Source organism: Oncorhynchus masou, chromosome 7, assembly GCF_036934945.1.
Source record: "Oncorhynchus masou masou isolate Uvic2021 chromosome 7, UVic_Omas_1.1, whole genome shotgun sequence".
NCBI classification, from domain to species: Eukaryota; Metazoa; Chordata; class Actinopteri; order Salmoniformes; family Salmonidae; genus Oncorhynchus; species Oncorhynchus masou.
Window position 1 is genome coordinate 10169714 of NC_088218.1, and position 24123 is coordinate 10193836.

General features: G+C 42.3%; 1 protein-coding gene across 2 annotated transcripts in view; it reads left to right on the forward strand.

Annotated features, from left to right (window-relative positions):
- The window catches only part of LOC135543225 (PTB domain-containing engulfment adapter protein 1-like), a 32199-nt gene extending 8086 nt beyond the window's left edge, over positions 1-24113 (forward strand). Inside the window, exons 2-6 of one of the 2 annotated variants that reach the window (XM_064970343.1) lie at positions 10497-10585; positions 17252-17335; positions 23145-23209; positions 23309-23380; positions 23985-24113. In XM_064970343.1, the coding sequence (XP_064826415.1) occupies positions 17308-17335; positions 23145-23209; positions 23309-23380; positions 23985-24098 (279 nt within the window). In that variant the 5' untranslated portion in view covers positions 10497-10585; positions 17252-17307 and the 3' untranslated portion in view covers positions 24099-24113. The remainder of the gene's footprint in view (positions 1-10496; positions 10586-17251; positions 17336-23144; positions 23210-23308; positions 23381-23984) is intronic. The other variant, XM_064970344.1, reaches the window with a different exon arrangement.
- The last annotated feature ends 10 nt before the right edge of the window (positions 24114-24123 follow it).

Consider the following 24123-nt stretch of genomic DNA (forward strand, 5'->3'; position numbering starts at 1 on the left):
GTGCTTTGAATTAGATTTGAATTCCACTTGAATTCCACAGTGGGCCAACTTCACTGTCATGCACATATTTCACTGTCTGGGAGACAGTATATCGACTGATGTGCACCAGAAGTAAGAAGTGTACAATTTCTGCAATACTGTGTGTGTAGCGTGTGCATAGTGTTTTCTTACACATACTTTTCATACATACATTTTTTTCCGATCATAAAAGATGTATATCAGTGTTTAATATTGGAGGAACTAACATGCAGTAATGAAGCAATAAGGCATGAGGGGATGTGATATATGGATAATATACCATGACCAAGGGCTGCTCTTTTCACGATGCAACGCGGAGTGCCTGGAGACGGCCCTGAGCCGTGGTAAATTGGCCATAAACCATAAACCCCCAAGGTGCCTTATTGCTGTTATAAACTGGTTACCAACGTAATTAGAGAAGGAAAAATAAATGTTCTGACATACCCGTGGTATACGGTCTGATATACCACGGCTGTCAGCCAATCAGCGTTCAGGGCTCGAACCACCCAGTTTATAATGGTGAATGATGTTGCTTTCTCAGTCTCGCCCATAGTTGTCAATGAGGTATGAGCACAATGCTATTGTTCTACTACTCTGTCCTTAATCAATCAAATCAAGAGAATGCGTCAAATCAAATCTTTATTTGAAGTGCATTTTAAATCGCAACACTTAACATTAAAACAACCAAATGAAGGAGAAATTAGCTCTTTTAATATTGGTTGTTTCCAGTCACCAGTATAATGATCTAATTCATCCTCATGGTATAGTGAGTCCCTGTACACTGCTCAGTCATAATTCTCTCCTGAGACAGAAGCACATTAATCACCTCATTGCTTTGGTTTGGCAGGTGTCCTTCCTATGACACACACAGATTAATGATTTAAATAACTCAATTGATCTGCGTAGAGTTGGCTAAAAAGACCGTGTCCCAAAGTAAGCAGAGAAAATAAAATTAAATGGAAATGTTGACAGAGCGAGAAATCATGTAAAACTTTAAACTGGCTGCTTCAATCTGGTTTCATATTGCTGTGAAGAACAGTTGTAATTGTTTTGTTAGCTCGCGTATTGAGTCTGTGGTCCCACTTTGCTGTAATCCAATTGGCTTTTCTTCTAAACAGGTCAGCCATTTTGTTTGAGTGGAAAAGCCTGAAACCCAAAATCCTGCCCTCCTTTGACTCATATCAGTTTAACCAGACTAATATTGCTCTAGTTTCTACCATATCATGATGATCCTAACCAGACTAATATTGCTCTAGTTTCTACTGTATCATGATGATCCTAACCAGACTAATATTGCTCTAGTTTCTACCGTATCATGATGATCCTAACCAGACTAATATTGCTCTAGTTTCTACTGTATCATGATGATCCTAACCAGACTAATATTGCTCTAGTTTCTACCGTTTCATGATGATCCTAACCAGACTAATATTGCTCTAGTTTCTACCATATCAAGGTGAATACCTTCTCTTTCTTTGATACACACTCTACCCCTGCATCAAATGCTGAAGAAAAGTAAAAAGGTATTTCAAATGGAGATATGGCCAGCAAGATGGATGGCAGAGCACTATGGATCACTTCTCTAGGACACTCAGGGAAGAGGAACAAAAGAAGTTCACCCTTGAGCTGAGTCATGTGAATATGATGTACTAGTGTTGTAGAAAGGAACTCTAAGGGGCCAGACATAGTACTTGGGAGTCTAAAGTACAATGATGTTTCATCCAGTGTTGCAGTAGTTCTCCAGGTGCAGGATATATTTAAGTTTAGCCCCCAGTGGTTTAATGTAGGATCTCGGCAGAGGGGGCTCTGATCCAAGACCTGTTCATTAGAGTGCAACTTCTCTTTGAAGCACATATGATGACCTAGGAATGTTGAACTTTAATGATTGGGAAAAAGCTGACCTTAGACCAGAGTGCTCTGATTGGATTCCCCTCTGCCTGAGGAGCGAGGAGGGCTTTTATGTTGGGATCTGGGTAGAGAAAACAGATCTAGGGTCAGTTCAATTTGTTCTTCTCTCTGAAGAATGAGATGGGCCAGGGGTGTTCTCAGTCTTATGACTTTAGGGTCACATTCCCCTTATGACGCTACATGACCAGAACTATGTGGGCACCTACTCGTCGAACATCTCATTCTAAAATCGTGGGCATTAATATGAGGATGGTTCCCCCTTTGCTGCTGTAACAGCCTTCACTCTTCTGGGAAGGTTTTCCACTAGATGTTGGAACAGAGGTCAGGGCTCTGTACAGGCCAGTGAAGTTCTTCCACACCCATCTCAACAAACCATTTCTGTATGAACCTCACATTGTGCACGGGGGGCATTGTCATGCTGAAACAGGAAAGTGCCTTCACCAAACTGTTGCCACGAAGTTGGAAGTACAGAATCGTCTAGAATATCAATGTATGCTGTAGCGTTAAGATTTCCCTTCACTGGAACTAAGGGGACTAGCCCGAACCATGAAAACAGCCCCAGACCATTGTTGTTCCTCCTCCACCAAACTTTACAGTTGGCACTATGCATTGGGGCAGGTAGCGTTCTTCTGGCATCCGCCAATCCCAGATTTGTCCGTCGGACTGCCAGATGATGAAGTGTGATTCATCACTCTAGAGAACACGTTTCCACTGCTCCATAGTCCAGTGGTGGCGAGCTTCACACCACTCTAGAGAACACGTTTCCACTGCTCCATAGTCCAGTGGTGGCGAGCTTTACACCACTCTAGAGAACACGTTTCCACACCACTCCAGAGAACACGTTTCCACTGCTCCATAGTCCAGTGGTGGCGAGCTTTACACCACTCTAGAGAACACGTTTCCACTGCTCCATAGTCCAGTGGTGGCGAGCTTTACACCACTCCAGAGAACACGTTTCCACTGCTCCATAGTCCAGTGGTGGCGAGCTTTACACCACTCCAGAGAACACGTTTCCACTGCTCCATTGTCCAGTGGTGGCGAGCTTTACACCACTCCAGAGAACACGTTTCCACTGCTCCATTGTCCAGTGGTGGCGAGCTTTACACCACTCCAGAGAACACGTTTCCACTGCTCCATTGTCCAGTGGTGGCGAGCTTTACACCACTCCAGAGAACACGTTTCCACTGCTCCATTGTCCAGTGGCGGCGAGCTTTACACCACTCCAGCTGACATTTGGCATTGTACATGGTGATCTTAGGCTTGTGTGCGGCTGCTCGGCCATGGAAACCCATTTCAGGAAGCTCCCGACAAACCGCTTGTGTGCTGACGTTGCTTACAGAGGCAGTTTAGAACTCGGTAGTGAGTGTTGCAACTGAGGACAGACGATTTTTACACGCGAAGCGCTTCAGCACTCGGCGGGTCTCGTTCTGTGAGCTTGTGTGGCCGACCACTTTGCGTCTGAGCCGTTGTTACTCCAAGACTTTCTACTTCACAATAACAGCACTTACAGTTGACTACAGCAGCTCTAGCAGGGCAGAAATTTGACGAAAGACTTGTTGGAAAGGTGGCATCCTATGACGGTGCCACGTTGAAAGTCACTGAGCTCTTCAGTAAGGCCATTCTGCTGCCAATGTTTGTCTATGGAGATTGCATGGCTGTGTGCTTGATATGTATACACCTATAAGCAACGGGTGTAGCTGAAATAGCCAAATCCACTAATTTGAAGTGGTGTCCACATACCTTTGGGTATGTAGTGTATCTCCCAGCACCCACCTCACCCAGACCTCTGTTTGCAATACTGGGTGGGGACCACTGCTTCACAGAAAAACACTGAGGGTGCACTTCAATAGCCATAGCTTGGCAGTGTGTGGACACAGACCAGGGTAATGTTGAGGTATGGGCAGGTCTAAAATAGATCAAATGACTTCACAGTGCTGTATTTGTATTAATGAATGATTAGATCTGTTATTCTGTTGATAAAATAGGACGTGATACACCAGATCAGTATCTCAGCAATTACAATGCTTGTTTTAGACTGGGCGGTGTACGTGTTGCTCAATTTCCTTTCGCGTTGGAGAAACAGGAAGGGATTTCTGGGGGCTGACAGAGATGGGACTTGAGTCTGATTTGAACCAAAATCCTATATGCCTGTCTACCACAGGATATAAAATCCATCTTATCATGGCCTGTCTGTGTGCTTTGATCCAGTTAATGGATATCAGTGGCTTGGTAATGTTTCACAATAGTCTCATATACTGCTTTCACATAGGATTTACTGTATTTTGGGCAAAAGGTTTATATGAATCTCTTACAAACAGGCCCATTTTTACCACATTGTTGCCTGCATATACGTTTCATACCTCTGGTGGTTATAGTGGTGTTTGTGGTGTGCAGATGTGGGAGGCATCTATTTTAATACATCCATTGAATACTGTATCCACCATGAATTTGTTTAGGCAGGTCCTAAGAAACATAAGACCAATAAAATGTGTTTTCATAACAATAGAATGGCATATTTTGAGTTTGTTACATCCAAATGAATGAAATCAACAGTTATTATTTTGTTCATTAAATAGACAAGACACACCGACCGGATCACAGTCAACAGACACATATTTTGTAGTAGGAATATAATGAAATATAACAGAAGAAAATACTAATAATATTTTTCCCACAACTTCCCTCATAGCAATGTGTGTTTTATTTATTAATTATTTATTTCACCTTTATTTAACCAGGTAGGCTAGTTGAGGACAAGTTCTCATTTACAACTGGGACCTGGCCAAGATAAAGCATAGCAGTGTGAACAGACAACAACACAGAGTTACACATGGAGTTACACATAAACAATAAACAAGTCAATAACACAGTAGAAAAATAAATAAATAGTCTATATACATTGTGTGCAAAAGGCATGAGGAGGTAGGCGAATAATCACAATTTAGCAGATTAACACTGGAGTGATAAATGATCAGATGGTCATGTGCAGGTAGAGATACTGGTGTACAAAAGAGCAGAAAAGTAAATGAATAAAAACAGTATGGGGATGAGGTAGGTAAATTGGGTGGGCTATTTACCGATGGACTACGCACAGCTGCAGCAATTGGTTAGCTGCTCAGACAGCAGATGTTTCAAGTTGGTGAGGGAGATAAGTCTCCAACTTCAACGATTTTTGCAATTGTTCCAGTCACAGGCAGCAGAGAACTGGAAGGAAAGGTGGCCAAATGAGGTGTTGGCTTTGGGGATTATCAGTGAGATACACCTGATGGAGCACATGCTATGGGTGTAACCGTATAACCATTGTCATATAAAAAAGGCATATTTTGAAACAGAGCCCGAGGCAAGCCCATTCTTTTTTCATCCGATTAGTAAATAATAGCAATTTATATTTTCAAAAGTATGTGAATCTCATGTTCATATTTCACAACCTCTGCAGGCTTTTGGAGTTGCCTTTACTCTATTGAGCAAAATAATAGGCCTACGCTTGATTTATGCTACATTATTGCATGCTAAATGTTTCTGATCAGTGATAGATGAGCATACAGAGCTATACCACCAACTTATTTGCCCAGCCAGAGAATTAACCTCATGTACAGACAGAGATTGTGTGAAATAAAATCACATCGATTAGCAGAAAAATGTGTAGGCTAATGAACACATAGTTAGTCATCACTTCTTGTAGGCTATTTGCTGCTGTTTATCACTAAATGAACATGACATCCACTGTCCCACTACTAACTTTACCATCGAATCTATATTGAGATGGGTTGATGGAAATATGGTGTGTTTTCAGTGCATGTAGATTACATGAGGTACAGTATGTCCAACAGAGAACACAGAACACTGCTCAAACAGAGCCCTTCTCCTTTGATCTCGTTGGCTGTTGTCCGTCAGTCTCAATGTATTCCAGCGCGGAATCCGCAGGGTTCTAAGGCATTGTTGGATTTGGAATGTGTGACTGTTCAGGCCAAGCCTTGTGTATGGAATCTGCTGTGTGATTGTCGTGGTAACGGGCTTAGTTGAGCTTGGTGTTTGCAGGAGCTAGATAGCAGGGGCTGGAATAGGGCTACGGTTGGAGCCTTGGCATCCATTAGGAGCTCAATGTTAGTCCTCCTTCCCCCTCAATGGGTTTCTGTGGTGTTCCTGCTGCAGTTATACACTACAGTATAACTGAAACATGAGTCCTTGTGGCGTACATGCAGGCCAATAAGGGGTTCTCTCTCGCTCCTACTCTTGAATTGTTTGTATTTTCCTGTCCTCTCTCTGACCAGAGTGGTGAGTTTATGCGTGATGGATATTCGGCTGGAGCGGGAAGGAACTGCATTACCGAGATATGATAGCATAATAAAGCTGTCATCTCTGTAGTAAATGTGTTATGGAAATGCGTTGTGGCTGGAGAAGACAAAGGAAGCAACCAACGCTGTGTTATGTAGGCACAGAGATGAAAGACCTGGTGAAGCTACAGTTTATCTTACAGTTAGCTTTTATAAAGAAAATATAAATCTATTGTGTGGATAAATACGGAGCTATATATATAGCCCTAGTTTCCCTCACAGTGCTACCTTACTGTAGAGTCCTCTTTATAGACAAGACCGGTATGATACATCTGTCATATTGATTGATCTCCTCAATACTTATATCTGGATTGAATATTAATGAGGAAATATTAGTTTGCATAATAGACATGTAATAGAATCCCCCTAAATAGTCTACATACAATACAAGTACTTTATATTCCAGGATAACTGGCCAAACACCATTCGTCAAGATAATTGACCTACATTTGGTAACAAAGGCGAGAAACATTATTTTCATTGTTTGGTGTGTCGCCCCCACCCCGACTGCTTAGAGAGGGTTTTATATTATTGTTATTAACAGTGCTTAACAGTGGAAATATAGGTCAATCTCTACAAAACCAGACACTCTTTCCAATGCTCTAGACATGATCATAAATCCTGTTTTGAATAGCTTACTTGTTATTGGTCAATGTTTAAGGTGGCTTATGAATTATCATTGGAAGAGAAAGGGATAATTGAGGAAAGTTAGGGTTATTGCTAGGTTTGGGGTTGAGCTGGGGGGTGGACATGAAGCTAGGTTTAGGGTTGAGCTGGGGTGTGTGGACATGAGGCTAGGTTTAGGGTTGAGCTGGGGTGTGGACATGAAGCTAGGTTTAGGGTTGAGCTGGGGTGTGGACATGAAGCTAGGTTTAGGGTTGAGCTGGGGTGTGGACATGAAGCTAGGTTTAGGGTTGAGCTGGGGGGTGGACATGAAGCTAGGTTTAGGGTTGAGCTGGGGTGTGGACATGAAGCTAGGTTTAGGGTTGAGCTGGGGTGTGGACATGAAGCTAGGTTTAGGGTTGAGCTGGGGGTTTAGGGGACATGACATGAAGCTAGGTTTAGGGTTGAGCTGGGGTGTGGACATGAAGCTAGGTTTAGGGTTGAAGCTAGGGGGTTGTGGACATGAAGCTAGGTTTAGGGTTGAGCTGGGGTGTGGACATGAAGCTAGGTTTAGGGTTGAGCTGGGGTGTGGACATGAAGCTAGGTTTAGGGTTTTGGGGTGTGGACATGACAGGTTTAGGGTTGAGCTGGGGGGTGGACATGAAGCTAGGTTTAGGGTTGAGCTGGGGTGTGGACATGAAGCTAGGTTTAGGGTTGAGCTGGGGTGTGGACATGAAGCTAGGTTTAGGGTTGAGCTGGGGTGTGGACATGAGGCTAGGTTTAGGGTTGAGCTGGGGTTGAGCTGGGGTGTGGACATGAAGCTAGGTTTAGGGTTGAGCTGGGCCAGGGGGTAAACCCATATTACTCACGCACTCTGTAAAATAAACAACTATTCTCTTTTCCTGTCAGTCTGTAAATACTCTGCCTGCAGGTTCAATGTTAGATATTTTGAAGCAGTATTTGTTCCCTTAAATTGAAGCAGAGACTTTATCTTGACTGTCATCAGGTGACATGGGTAATCGATCAGTTATGTCTAGAATGGCTCAGGCAAAACACTATTTGTCATACAGAAGTGTACCTAAAGTTTTTCTCTCACTTGCACCATCCAATTACATTTATTAAAAGGGAATGTTCTGTCCAGAACCATTCACCTGTCAAGAAATAGACAGTTTTGTCATTTTAAATTAGAGACTTGTGTGTTAGAAGGTGCAAAGAGAGGGTCTGGCTGAGTGTGTTTCCAGGGGTCCCCTGAGGGGGTTGACTGGGTACAAGGAGCGGGCCTGGCTGGGTGTGTTTCCAGGGGTCCCCTGAGGGCGTTGACTGGGTACAAGGAGCGGGCCTGGCTGGGTGTGTTTCCAGGGGTCCCCTGAGGGGGTTGACTGGGTACAAGGAGCGGGCCTGGCTGGGTGTGTTTCCAGGGGTCCCCTGAGGGGGTTGACTGGGTACAAGGAGCGGGCCTGGCTGGGTGTGTTTCCAGGGGTCCCCTGAGGGGGTTGACTGGGTACAAGGAGCGGGCCTGGCTGGGTAGGTTACATGGTACTGGCCACAGGGAGGGCTTTGGGGGATGGCACAGGCTTATCTACTCCAGACAGAGGACTGCAGATCAGTCTTAACGAGGATAGGGGTTGTCTCAATTGGAAAAATTAGATCTCAATGTCCTCTGTGCTGAGCTGTTGTTTTCAGAGATGCAGCACAGGTAAACCAATACAGGTATTAACAGGGCCTGGAGTGTTCTGGTCCATGTTGGAGTGTGAGCGAGAGTGGATGATCCAACAGGCTCTGATACGACAGCTTCTACTAGAGGTTGACCGATTATGATTTTAACGCCGATACTGATACCGATTTATTGGAGGACCAAAAGGCCAATTTTTTTTTTTTTTATTTTTTTTAATTTGTAATAATGACAATTACAACAATACTGAATGAACACTTATTTTAACTTAATGTAATACATCAATAAAATGAATTTAGCCTCAAGTAAATAATGAAACATGTTCAATTTGGTTTAAATAATGCAAAAACAAAGTGTTGGAGAAGAAAGTACAAGTGCAATATGTGCTATGTAAGAAAGCTAACGTTAACGTTCCTTGCTCAGAACATGAGAACATATGAAAGCTGGTGGTTCCGTTTAACATGAGTCTTCAATATTCCCAGGTAAGAAATTTTAGGATGTATTTATTAAAGGAATTATAGGACTATTTCCCTCTATACCATTTGTATTTAATTAACCTTTGACTATTAGATGTTCTTATAGGCACTTTAGTATTGCCAGTGTAACAGTATAGCTTCCGTCCCTCTCCTCGCTCCTCCCTGGGCTCGAACCAGCAACACATTGACAACAGCCACCACATCGAAGCAGCGTTACCCATGCAGAGCAAGGGAAACAACCACCCCAAGGCTCAGAGCGAGTAGCGCGTGCTAACTAGCCAGCCATTTCACTTCGGTTACACCAGCCTCATCTCGGGAGTTGATAGGCTTGAAGTCATAAACAGCGCAATTCTTGACGAAGAGCTGCTGGCAAAACTCACGAGAGTGCTGTTTGAATGAATGTTTACGCGCCTGCTTCTGCCTACCACCGCTCAGTCAGATACTTAGATACTTGTATGCTCAGTCAGATTATATGCAACGCAGGTCATGCTAGATAATATCTAGTAATATCATCAACCATGTGTAGTTAACTAGTGATTATGATTGATTGTTTTTTGTAAGATAAGTTTAATGCTAGCTAGCAACTTACCTTGGCTTACTGCATTTGCGTAACAGGCAGTCTCCTTGTGGAGTGCAACGAGAGAGAGGCAGGCCGTTATTGCGTTGGACTAGTTATCTGTAAGGTTGCAAGATTGGATCCCCCGAGCTGACAAGGTGAAAATCTGTCGTTCTGAACGAGGCAGTTAACCCACCGTTTCTAGGCCGTCATTGAATATAAGAATGTGTTCTTAACTGACTTACCTAGTTAAATAAAGATTAAATAAAGGTGTAAAAAATATATTAAAAAATAAATAAATCTGCAAATCGGCCCCCCAAAAATACAGATTTCCGATTGTTATGAAAACTTGAAATCGGCCCTAATTAATCGGCCATTCCGATTAATCGGTCGACCGCTAGCTTCTACCACCAGGCCTTCAGACTGTTGAACAGATAATCCTAGCTGTCTGCCTGCACAGACCTGCACCGTAGAGACTATTTGCACTCTTACTACACATCCAACCCATACACACACATATCATATTTATTCGACTGAGTGATTTATACTTTTAAACAACATCAATGGAGACATATTGCTTAACCAGGACAACAGGTTTCTGGATCAGATTCCTCCCATGTAGAATGTGCTCCAGGACAACAGGTTTCTGGATCAGATTCCCTCTCATGTAGAATGTGCTCCAGGACAACAGGTTTCTGGATCAGATTCCCTCCCATGTAGAATGTGCTCCAGGACAACAGGTTTCCAAATTATTAGAGCCTAGCTTGTCCAATATAAAAATGTGTTCTTCCAATTTGTAGTCATAATCTTCCAATATTTTATGCTATAAAGAGATGTCATATTATAATAATGTATGGTTACCATGAGAAGATCCTTCGTAATCATGATGGGGATGATAATCAATACTTCCTCTGTTTTTCTCTCAACAGGAGAGAGGGAACTGATGAGTCAGAGGGGAGGATAGATGAGTGACGGACACTACTAGTGGGTTCCAGACACATAAATCCAAACCAAGAAGGTACATTCATCTTCCTCTCTTCACAACATGTTGTTCCCTGAACATTTCATAAAGGTACAGGACCACTCCTGTTCTTCTACATGAAAATGGAAACGTATTGCATGTGTAAAGGACAGGTAACACAATACTCTACTCAGCAAATTGGATGCAGTTTATCACAGTGGCATCCGTTTTGTTACTAAAACACCTTATACCACCCACCACTGCGACCTGTATGCTCTAGTCGGCTGGCCCTCGCTACATATTCGTCGCCAGACCCACTGGCTCAAGGTCATCTACAAGTCCATGCTAGGTAAAGCTCTGCCTTATCTCAGCTCACTGGTCACAGTAAAAACACGCGCTCCAGCAGGTGTATCACACTGATCATCCCTAAAGCCAACACCTCCTTTGGCCGCCTTTCCTTCCAGTTCTCTGCTGCCTGTGACTGGAACGAATTGCAAAAATCGTTGGAGACTTTTAGCTCCCTCACCAACTTTAAACATCTGAGCAGCTAACCGATCGCTGCAGCTGTACATAGTCTATCGGTAAATAGCCCACCCAATTTACCTACCTCATCCCCATACTGTTTATATTTATTTACTTTTCTGCTCTTTTGCACACCAGTATCTCTACCTGCACATGACCATCTGATCATTTATCCCTCCAGTGTTAATCTGCTAAATTGTAATTATTCGCCTACCTCCTCATGCCTTTTGTACACAATGTATATACTCTCTTTTTTCTTTTTTTTCTACTGTGTTATTGACTTGTTTATTGTTTACTCCATGTGTAACTCTGTTGTCTGTTCACACTGCTATGCTTTAACTTGGCCAGGTCGCAGTTGTAAATGAGAACTTGTTCTCAACTAGCCTACCTGGTTAAATAGAGGTGAAATAAAATTAAAAAAATAAAATATTGTTCCAAATTGAGCTCTGTTGAGTGTGTCAGTTAGTGAGCATTCTTTAGTCCTGTCATGTTCCCTGATTGGTCACATGCAGTATGTGCTACAGATGTGGGATCGTAATTTGATCACCCTTTTCAAGGAGAACTTTGCTCCAATGCATAACATTTAAAACTAACAGTCTATTTGAGGTTTAAAAAGGCTTCTGAAGTTTGTAATTTCCACTTTTAAATTTTAGACTTTAAATTTATCAACCCCTACAAAAATGTCCATGAATTATAATCTACATAATAATTCACATTTCCTCTTGTTGAAGGATTTTTTTTTTCCTGCTTTAGCAAACAGTCTCAAATTTAAGATCCAACATTCAGGTCTTTTATTTAATTGCAATCCGGGACAGTATGTGTGACATTAATACCAAGGTCAAGGAGCTGAGTGTCTTATAGTAATGGTATAGCTGGGATATGTGTTCCCTTGGTTAGAAAAACAAGTCTTAACAGTGCCATCTTCGGCTTTGACAAATGTTTCTCAGAGAGTACTGAACTTGCAAAGTTCTCTATTTTCTTTCTCTCCTTCTCTTTCTTTCTTTCTCTTTTTTTCTTATCCACTGGAAGTAAAAGGCAGGACCATAGTTTTAAACTTAGTTTAGTCTGTCCTTGCCCTCGAGGGCTTGTATTTTCTCAGCCTCTGAGAGAACCACTTCCCCTAGGAAATCAATGCTTGACAGTAAAATATGGTCACATTATGAATGTCTCGGTCTGGTATTCCGTGGGTAAAAGTCCTTATCATGCAAAAACAGCCATGAAGATTAGAGTGAAATTATTAAAAAGGGTTTAAGCCTTAAACGGTTCACCGGGAATCACTCAGTGAGATTTATAGACCTGCCTCATTATACTAGAGTGCTTTGTCTTGTCGTCTCTCACACACACACACACACACACACTTCTCTACAAAGCAACGAAATGACTAGCTCAAGAACTTTGAGAGCGGCAGACATCAGTCATGGCCTCAAATCAACTTCACATTGCTCAACTTCACATAGCATGAAGGCACACGCCACCCCAAAACAACAGAACTACACTTCCCCCTCCAACCCATGACAACCATTGCCACATAAAAGGAGAAGAGAAAAGAAAACGGGCCACAGTGTTTGAAACACCCTCCTCGCCGCCTCGCACCCGGCACTTGAAACTGCCAATCGGATTTGGAATTTCCGCATGACTAAAGTAAGGTTGTGTCCCATAGGGCTCTGGTCAATAGTAGTGCACTATATAAGGAATAGGATGCCGTTTGAGACGCAGCCCAAGTAATTAGTATGAATGCTATTCTAATCTGGCTAATAAATGAGCACAGTCAAATAGGTTAGTTAAAAGGGGCAGTCTGCAGTTTCAAGCCCTATCTCTCAGCCTTTTTAGCGAAACAGTGGTTGAATAACTGCTTTGTTATTGTTCCAATTGCAGATTGCCCTCTTTTTTGGAGGGGGGGATTTTTGGAATTTTTACCCCTTTTTTCTCCCCAATTTCGTGGTATCCAATTGTTGTAGTAGCTACTATCTTGTCTCATCGCTACAACTCCCGTACGGGCTCGGGAGAGACGAAGGTTGAAAGTCATGCGTCCTCCGATACACAACCCAACCAGCCGTACTGCTTCTTAACACAGCGCGCATCCAACCCGGAAGCCAGCCGCACCAATGTGTCGGAGGGTACACCGTGCACCTGGCAACCTTGGTTAGCGCGCACTGTGCCTGGCCCGCCACAGGAGTCGCTGGTGCACGATGAGACAAGGACATCCCTACCGACCAAGCCCTTCCTAACCCGGACGACGCTAAGCCAATTGTGCGTCGCCCCACGGACCTCCCGGTCGCGGCCGGTTACGACAGAGCCTGGGAGCAAACCCAGGGACTCTGATGGCACAGCTGGCGCTGGCAGATTGCCCCTTTAAGGGGGTTCTGAGTACCTCCTCTCTGGGAGCAGCTATGAATCTAATAGCCTTCATTAGTCGGAATGGGTCCCTGATGGACACACACTGTTGTTGTCTTCCTAGGTCCCACATTCGTTTCCAGGAAGTGTCTGGATCATCATTTGAGTAGACAGTAGAGGCTAAATCCTAACTTCCGTCTAAGCTGAATTTTCACTTAGTCAGGCATTGATGTCAATGGGAGACTAAATATACATTTGACCCCAGTGGAATTTAGGATACTTGCATATGTGAGAACATTTTCTTGATGACTAACAATTGGGTGAAAAGTATTTGAGAAAACCAACCGATGTCTTTGAATTCTCTTCAATTATGTCAATTGATTCCGTCAATGGGTTTTCTAACTATGCATGTCATAGCACGTTTTACACTTCCTGGGTTTGTTTGTCTTTTGACAATACTTGCAGTCATCGGTGCCGTGTACGGCCAATTCTTGTTAACTGTAATGGTTGCTATGTGACAGCCATAAGCAGTGACTGCCTCAATCACCCTGGCCCTGTTTTATTCTGAGTGAGGACAGACTAAACTCAGCTCCCACCAAAACACGTTCCCCCAAATGTAAATGACCTGTTCAGCGTGGAGATTTGATCCATGGATCCCTATAATGAAGACGATTTAATAAGAGGTTCTTGAAGGAAGGAAGTCACTACTTTTTTTTTTCTCGTAACTTTAAAATGGCTTCCTGTCTAGTATTTTCAATTTAGATTTATCTGGTGTTACCATGCATCCATGGAAATCTAATTATACTTCCGTTATAGTTCATGTGCCACATTTAAAGCATGTAAATTGAAAGTCGTTCACTCTCTAAGGCTTTGAGAGGATGGATAATACTACTTTGAGACACTTGTCAATGGAAGTGCATGATGGAAGTCAATTTTAATGGATCTTTTACGGGTTTATATGGTGTTGGATTGTCAGTGTATGACTGACATGTTATTGAATTGATGACAATGATTTCTGAGGTTGCCTCTTTGTATGCGTGTAATGATGGTTCATTAATTTCTTCTCAATACCCTCAATCTGCAATAAGTGTATTTTTGAAACTTCTGTACATGTTTTTCATGACAAGAATATCTATAATATGACGTCTTGGCTACAGCCAGTGTATTCATTTTTTTACATGAGGTGTAGTCTCAACAAGAACAATGAACTGTGATGATGATGTCACCCATTGAATGAAATGACAGTAACTGACCCTTGACCCTATGACATTATTTTTCAAAATCAATATTTTGGCTCCTTTGTGTCTGTCGTTAGACCATACATTGATTCTAGCCTGTGGAGCTTAAGTACATTTTGAGTCCGACTGTGTTGTGATTTTGAGTCCGACTGTGTTGCCCTTAATTAATTCTTCATCTCAGACCCTGTTAGATTATGTCCCAACAAGACCAAAACAAAGCTGCTTACACAAAGCTAATATAACACATATATTAGACGTAGTTAAACCTGTCTATCTGTGCCATGACATTTTTTTAAAGTGTAATTTAAATAAAAGAATGAGGTCATTTCACAGAGGTTGGCGACAGTTTCAGGGAGGAAGACTTTTCTCTGTGTCTAAGAAGATGGAGGAGGAACCGTATCAACTATGAAAGTCTCCACTGCATACAGATGTAGGTTGTTAATTTGATCACCCTGTTACAGGACAACTTTCCTGCATTGTAGGATATTTTCAACTTGTAGTGTATTTGAGGTTAAAAAAGGCTTCTGGAGTTTGTAATTTCCACTTGGACATTTCAGACATGATTTTCCCTTACACAAAATGTATCAACCCCTAGAAAATTGTGCATTAATTATAATTGACATTTCATGTTGCTGTAGCATTATTTTCCAGCTGTAGCAAATTGGCTCAAATAAAGAGCCTACATTTGTACCTACATCCACAGCTGTCAGAAGTCTCTGTCCTACGATCTTAGTAAAGGTAAGGTGAGGAACGTGGCAGTACGTTGAGAACTCAAGCTACTTGCAGCATGTCAGCCTTTTCGCTCCATCAGGCTAAGAAGCTGTAGTTGGTGAGAAATATAGGAAGACATTCCAGTTACACGAGTTTATGGCTGATATAGGGATTTTCTACCTACAAGTTCTACTGAACATGATAGTGGCCTTGGTTATACCTTTGGTAACGTTGATGGTAACATCCATGGTGTGAGAGACTGTTCAACTGAGTCACCACCAAGCCTCACTAGTTTACATCTCATGTACTTGTCATATAGGGAAGTGAAATCATGAAAAATGATAAACCTCTGACCTAATCTTTTGAACTGAAATGAACTGGTCTGGCGATATGGAATATGCTACATTCACAAGCAGACTGTTCACTAGTGTTACTCAAGGCAACATGTTTATTTGTGCAATTGTGTTAACAAAGGGATATTGTTGCTTTTCTGTGGGATGACTGGGTTTAAGGCATGACTGTTTAAGTCGAGCGCTGGCTAAAGCTTAGCATGGCTTGAATGATTGGATCAGGGATAATCGTATAGAGGTATACATTCTAAAGGCTGAACATTGTTTTTGGTAGAAGCAGAAATGTATTGAAAGAAATGTATTGTGTGTGTGGGGGGGGTTTACCACTAGGTGCATCCATGTGAATGAAGGTCACAATAGTCCTGTCCTCTGTCTCCAACCCATATTTCCTTTACCTATCTACACCATACCAAACCTCAATCTAGCTCCTGTTTTCTTTACATCCCAACACCAGACTGAACGTCAATCTAGCTCCGGTCTTCAGTCATTTAGCTTCACATTGATCTCTCACTGCACCAGTTAGCCAAGACAAGCCAATACAGATGGATGTCTCTCTCTGAGTGTGTCTCAAATAGCTCCCTATTTCCGACTTGGTTTTGACCTGCTTTTGACCACGTGCCTTAATAACCTTTTTGGGATAGGGGGCAGCATTTTCACTTTTGGATGAATAGCATGCACAGAGTGAAATGCCTCCTACGCTGTCCCAGATGCTAATATATGCATATTATTATTAGTATTGGATAGAAACCACTCTGAAGTTTCTAAAACTGTTTGAATGATGTCTGTGAGTGTAACAGAACTCATATGGCAGGCAAAAACCTGAGGAAAAAAATCCAACCAGGAAGTGGGAAATCTGAGGTTTGTAGTTTTTCAACTCAGCCCCCATTTGAAGATACAGGGTGTTATTAGTTGTGTTTCACTTTCTAAGGCCTCCACTAGATGTCAACAGTATTTAGAACCTGTATTGAGGATTCTACTCTAAAGGAGGGGCTCATAAGGGCCCTTGGAGTGAGTAGTCTGGCAGAGTGCCACAGCCTCAGTCTGGCACGCTCACGTGAAAGGTAGCTACGTTCCACTTCATTTGTACAGATAAAACTTCATTCATGTTCCAACTGAACAATTCCTTTATGTTAAACATCCTAAAGATTGATTCCATATTTAGTTTGGCATGTTTCTACGGGCTGTAACAGAACTTTTTGAACTTTCATCCAAAGTTTTGGATTTGTTTACCAAACGCCCTAACAAAAGAAGATATTTGGACATAACTGATGGACATTATCGAACAAATCAAACATTTATGGTGGAACTAGGATTCCTGGGAGTGCATTCTGATGAAGATCATCTATATATTTAAAATGCTATTTCTGAGTCATGTTGACTACCCAATATGGCGGGTATCTTTTTGGCTGCTTTGTTAGCGGTACGGGGCTCTGGTCAACAGTAGTGCACTGAATAGGGTGCCATTTGGGACGCTGATCTCTCCTTCCCCAGCTATTCCCTAACCCACAGCCCCTCAGTCAGTTGTTCAATGTCCTTGACCTTGACTTGGTGGTGTTTTCTCCCTCCAGGCTCCTGATCCACTGCAGAGCCCAGGTCTCAGTACCACCATAGAAGCTATCGCAGTATGAACCGAGCTTTCAACAGGAGAAAAGGTAACAGCTCACTGTATTCATTGAGTGCATTTGAAATAACACCATGTTTCTTATACACAAACAGCACAGTCTTTTGAAAGCATGTTGACCTCAAGTACTTACCCACTGGGCAAGACCTGGTTGAATCGACGTTGTTTCCATGTCATTTTTAATCAAATTTAATGTGATGACGTTGAATCAAAGTAGAAAACTGGATAAAAATAAATCAATGTAAGGGATTTTTTTGTTTTTACCTAAATATAATCAGATTTTGGGGGGTTTGATTTCATGTTAGTTGACAACTGAACCAAATGTAAATCAAACTTTGACATTGAAATGAAGTGTGTGTCCAGTGGGTAGAGACATTTCATGCTGTAGTTCTTTATGGAATATATGTGTTACTTACAGAACATAATGTAAAGGCAATTTGTACCTACTCAGGTCAATTTAATTCCTGATGAACAAATGTCTCAATTCTCTCAATCTCTTCATTAGTTTCTCTTTCTGTCGCTCTAGTCGTGTCTACACTTTACACTTACATGCAACTTCTGCTATCATAATACGAAGACGGATCTAGACGCACAAAAGTGGCTTTGTCGTCAGATTGTGTTCAGATCTGTCTGACCACTTCAGGGGGTGGTCAGGGATGTATTGTGTGCAGATTTCTCCTCAGTCTGGATGCAATCAGGCTACCGAAACGCATGGCGTGGGCGACGTCATCAGCACTCCTCCCACAAGTCTCCAGTAAACATGTGTTTTGGGACTGAGAGGCACCGTTTCTTTAGAACGTTGGCAGAAATATGTTCCTAGCATGTAGGGAACCTGTTTGCTGGCCTCAAATGGTATCCATCTAGCTAATATTTAGCATAACTCAAGCCAAATATTTTTTTCTAACTCGTTTGCAGTCCCTTTAGCGTTCCTTGTTAGCTTGCTGGCTAGCTACAGTAGTTAGCTACTGCCATCAGCTGTTGTGGCGTTATCATATTTAGCCTATTCCGCCGTTTGTAGAATGCATACTTGATTTTGAATATTGTGCGGGAATGGACACAATGTGGACACAGTTTAAATGTAGACAGACGCATGACGTGTTTGGAATTCCATAATCAGAACTCCATTACCGGAATACAAAAGCTGCGTGAACTGTCAAGTCTAGACACAATCTCTCGTTCTCGCTTGCGCTCTCTCTAAGCTGCAAAAACTCTAGACATGGCTGGTTCCATCTGTCAGTGGGCTGATACAGGTGTCTCTGACCTGCTGTTTTACTAGACTAGTGACTCTCCTACTTTCCTAATATGCGTGCATATACGCCGCCTCTGGCCTCCGATGCTCCACCGCCTTTACCTCACCACCAACGTCTGACCAGAGTGTCTCACTTAGCAGTCGCAGCAGTAGCTGGGTTTGGTGGTCTGAATATTTCATTAGGATGCTGTGAGGCACATTCTATTCTGTTGTCAACCCCACTCTACAAATGTCCACTCACTTTCCTGCTACTACTTTATATACTACCTGATCTCCTATATGGAGGTTACACTAATACTACCTGACCTCTATATGGAGGTTACACCAATACTACCTGATCTCCTATATGGAGATTACACTAATACTACCTGATCTCTATATGGAGGTTACACCAATACTACCTGATCTCCTATATGGAGATTACACCAATACTACCTGATCTCCTATATGGAGATTACACCAATACTACCTGATGTATCCCTCTATATGGAGATTACACCAATACTACCTGATCTCCTATATGGAGATTACACTAATACTACCTGATCTCTATATGGAGGTTACACTAATACTAACTGGACTCCATACAGAGGTTCCACTAATACTACCTGATGTATCCCTCTATATGGAGATTACACCAATACTACCTGATCTCCTATATGGAGGTTACACTAATACTACCTGATGTATCCCTCTATATGAAGGTTACACTAATACTACCTGATGTATCCCTCTATATGAAGGTTACACTAATACTAACTGGACTCTATATGGAGGTTACACTAATACTACCTGATGTATCCCTCTATATGAAGGTTACACTAATACTAACTGGACTCCATACAGAGGTTCCACTAATACTACCTGATGTATCCCTCTGTATGGAGGTTACACTAATACTACCTGATGTATCCCTCTGTATGGAGGGTACACTAATACTACCTGATGTATCCCTCTGTATGGAGGTTACACTAATACTACCTGATGTATCCCTCTGTATGGAGGTTACACTAATACTACCTGATGTATCCCTCTGTATGGAGGTTACACTAATACTACCTGATGTATCCCTCTGTATGGAGGTTACACTAATACTACCTGATGTATCCCTCTGTATGGAGGTTACACTAATACTACCTGATGTATCCCTCTGTATGGAGGTTACACTAATACTACCTGATGTATCCCTCTGTATGGAGGTTACACTAATACTACCTGATGTATCCCTCTGTATGGAGGGTACACTAATACTACCTGATGTATCCCTCTGTATGGAGGGTACACTAATACTACCTGATGTATCCCTCTGTATGGAGGGTACACTAATACTACCTGATGTATCCCTCTGTATGGAGGGTACACTAATACTACCTGATGTATCCCTCTACATCACATATGTCAGAGTCAAGGCCCGCGGACCACATCCGGCCCGCGAGAAGGTTTTTTACGGCCCCTGGGATGATCTTGATTTATTATTAGAACCGGCCCGCAGACCGCAGCAAGCCGGCAGCCCGCAGATCTTTTACACGCACCAATACTACATTTCCCACAATGCAACGGTGACGCACCGAGCAGTAGGCTGCTTCATTTCAATATTTATTGGCACAGCAGTCGTCAGCATCACAGTAAAATTAACTTTCAGATACCCATCAAAAATGGCAAAACGGAAGGTGGACACTGAGAACCGGGGTTTCAAACAAGGTGGGAGTCGGAGTATATGTTCACGGAGGTAGCTGGAAAACCTGTGTGTCTTCTGTGTGGAGAAAGTGTGGCGGTACTGAAAGAGTATAATCTGAGACGACATTATGAAACGAAACACGCGGACAAAAACAAGAATATGGACATGGAACAAAGGCTACAAAAGGCAGAGGAATTAAAACGAGGCCTCAAATCTCGACAGGCTCTGTTCAAAAAAGCCAAATCACAAGGCCAGGCTGCTGTCAAGGCCAGTTTTATTTTGGCAGAAGAGATCGCTAAATCAGCCCGGCCATTTACGGAGGGGGATTTCATCAAAAACTGCATGATTAAAGTTTGTGACGAAGTTTGCCCAGAAAAAAGGCAACTCTTTTTAAATGTGAGTCTGAGCAGAAACACCATTGCCGAGAGAGTAGACCAGTTGTCCATCAATCTAAAAGAGCAGCTTGTGAAAAAGGGAAAAGATTTCATTGCATATTCCTTGGCTGTGGATGAGAGCACCGACATTTCTGACATTGCCCAGTTGTCAATTTTCATCCGCGGAGTGGACTCCAGCCTAAGCGTGACAGAGGAGTTTTTGGCTTTACGTCCTATGCATGGCACAACTACGGGGCATGATTTGTATGAAGAGGTGTCAAGATGTGTAAATGAGATGGAGCTGCCTTGGGAAAAACTCGTGGGTTTGACAACCGACGGAGCACCTGCGATGTGTGGACACAGGAGCGGACTGGTGGCGAAGATACGGGAAAAGATGCAAGAGGAAAACGCGACAGGTGAGCTGACAGCTTATCATTGTATCATACACCAGGAAGCGTTGTGCGGTAAAGCCTTGAAAATGGAGCATGTAATGAGCATCATCACGCGCACAGTTAACTTTATCAGAGCCAAAGGTTTGAATCACCGCCAGTTCAAGGCATTTCTGACGGAGTTAGAAACGGAGCATAGTGATTTGCCTTATCACACAGAGGTGCGATGGCTAAGCCAGGGAAAGGTGCTTCAAAGATGTTTCGAGCTTCGTGAGGAGATTTGTCTGTTCTTGGACAGCAAAGGGAAAGACACAACACAACTCCGAGACGAAATGTTTCTGTGTGAAATGGCTTTTCTGTGTGACATTACGAGTCATCTGAATGCAATGAACTTGCAGCTGCAGGGTCGGGATCATGTCATCTCTGATATGTACAGTACAGTGAAGGCATTTAAAACCAAACTGACTCTGTGGGAGACGCAGATGCGGAAAGAAAATTTGAGCCACTTTCCCAGCTGCCAGACCATGAAAGAGAAGCTCTCTACCAGTGCGTTCCCGAGCGCACAGTTGGCTGATAAAATAGGTATGCTTGCCGCTGACTTTCGACGCCGATTTGCTGACTTTGAAGCACAAAAAAGCAGGTTGGAACTGCTCGGTAACCCATTTGCTGTTGACGTGGAAAGCTCACCACCAAACCTCCAAATGGAGTTGATTGACCTCCAATGCAATGATGCACTGAGGGCAAAATATGCGGCAGTGGGTGCTGCGGAGTTCGCCCGTTTCCTCCCCGACACAATGCCCCAGCTGCGCATCCAGGCTGCTCAAACGTTGTCTATGTTTGGCAGCACATACCTGTGTGAACAACTTTTTTCTTTGATGAACCTGAACAAAACATCACACAGAAGTCGACTTACTGCTGAACACCTCCACTCAATTCTGAGGATTTCCTCAGCTCAGAGCCTTACCCCGAACATTGATGAACTTGTGGAAAAGATGGGACACCACCAAGTATCACCCTCAACCTCAAACAAGTGAACATTACTGTGCAATCACATATTTAGAGTTTTTACTCAGTTCAAGTTTAAAAGTTAAAGTTTAATATTTGTTTTCACTGCATGTTACTTCTCCTTAAACAAAGTGTTGTTTTTGATTAATAGATTTTTGCACTTTATTTTATTGTATTTCAATCCAATTATATTTTAAAAATATTTCAGTTGAGTGGATGATAGAAAATTGCTATTATTGTTTTTTTCTTTGAAGTAAATTTAGCCCACTTTTGCTAAAATAGAAAATATAGGCTACTGATGGTGCCTTGAATACCGGTTTCTTTCATTTAATGTTCATGTTATGGGGATTTTTATATAAAGGAAATTTGTCTTTTGTGTCTGTTGAAAATTAAAGATTACTGACAGAGCCATAAGAAAATATTGCTTTATTTATCTGATCATATTGGAATATATTTGTTAGGTTTTCAGTAGGTTCAATTAGGTTCACTAGACTATATGCGTCATTTAAATTTTTTTCAATGAACATTCGAACAGTCCGGCCCTCGGCTTGTAGCTAAATTTTTTATTTGGCCCTCCGTCCATTTGACTTTGACACCCCTGCTCTACATGGAGGTAAAATCTGTATTCTCTCTCTTTGACCTTTCTGTATAACTCCATGGTTCTGTATGGAATGTGGAAGGTAGGCTTGAGCACATGGGGAGCAGTAGCCTTTGATGTTGGAACTCAACTCAGTGGGGCCACTGGTCTAATGCCAAAGCTAAAAATTTCTGTGGTTATGCTCACCTGTTATGTGAAGGTTAACATAGACACAGGCCTCATCGTTGATGGCATGTAGATAACTCCTGATACAAGACACTAGTTCCTCTTCTTGTTGTTGCATTAATGAAGATGAACACAATCACAGCAAATGCATCATTGGTTTAATTGTCTGTTACCTTTTTAAAATATTATTTGTTTGTTGTACCATCACTTTCTATCTAATTATTTAGCTTACAGATACTGCAGACACTTTTTGGGGAAGAAGAACCCGGTTCAGTTCTAATCCTGCATCTGTTTAAGGCTTGGATGGCAAAGAATTGTATACGTTTTAAATCTATCAAATTTCAATACATGTACAGTTTTAACCTTCATTTGTTTGTTTCAGATAAATCTGGAGGGATGACAGCCCCCGAGGCTTTGGCCAAGAATCACATAGTGTACAATGTCAAGGTAGGATCTTCTAATGAAACTTCCGCCAGGCGTTGAGCTCAGAGGTGAATACCACCATCTACTGGACAGAAAATGATGTGCCGTTTTATCCTGTTGCAGTTCCTGGGCGTAACAGAGGTTGACCAACCAAAAGGCACAGATGTCATAAGGATAGCAGTGAGAAAGCTGAAGGTATGCTCTTAAGAATTTCCCCCAGTACTCAAACGATTTTGATTTTATAGGATCTTAGATTTGTCAATGTCATAACGTACCATCCAAGCCACTACCTGTTCACCCCGCTATCATCCAGAAGGCGAGGTCAGTACAGGCACATCAAAGCGAGCACCGAGACATTAAAAAACAGTTTCTACTGTATCTCAAGGCTATCAGACTGTTAAATAGCCATCACTAGCACAGAGGCTGCTGCCTACATCCAGACTTGAAATCATTGGCCACTTTAATAAATGGAACACGAGTCACTTTAATAATGTCACTTTAATTTAATAATGTTTACATATCTTGCATTACTCATCCTATATGTATGTACTGCATTCTATACTACTCTACTGTATCTTAGCCGATGCCGCTCTGACATTGCTCGACCATATATTTCCATATTCTTAATTCCATTCCTTTACTTAGATTTGTGTGTATTGGATATAGGTTGTGAAATTGTTAGATATTACTGCACTGTCGGAACTAGAAGTACTATAGCGCTACACCCGCAATAACATCTGCTAAACACATGTATGTGACCAATAAAATTAGATTTTGATTTGACGTTTCAATCCTGCAGTTCCAAAGGCATATCAAGAAATCAGAGGGACACAAAACACCGAAGGTGGAGCTGCAGGTATCCATCTACGGAGTGAAATTATTAGACCCCAAGACCAGAGTAAGTCCACTGTGAGTGGCCTCATAATAGGCCAGATTCA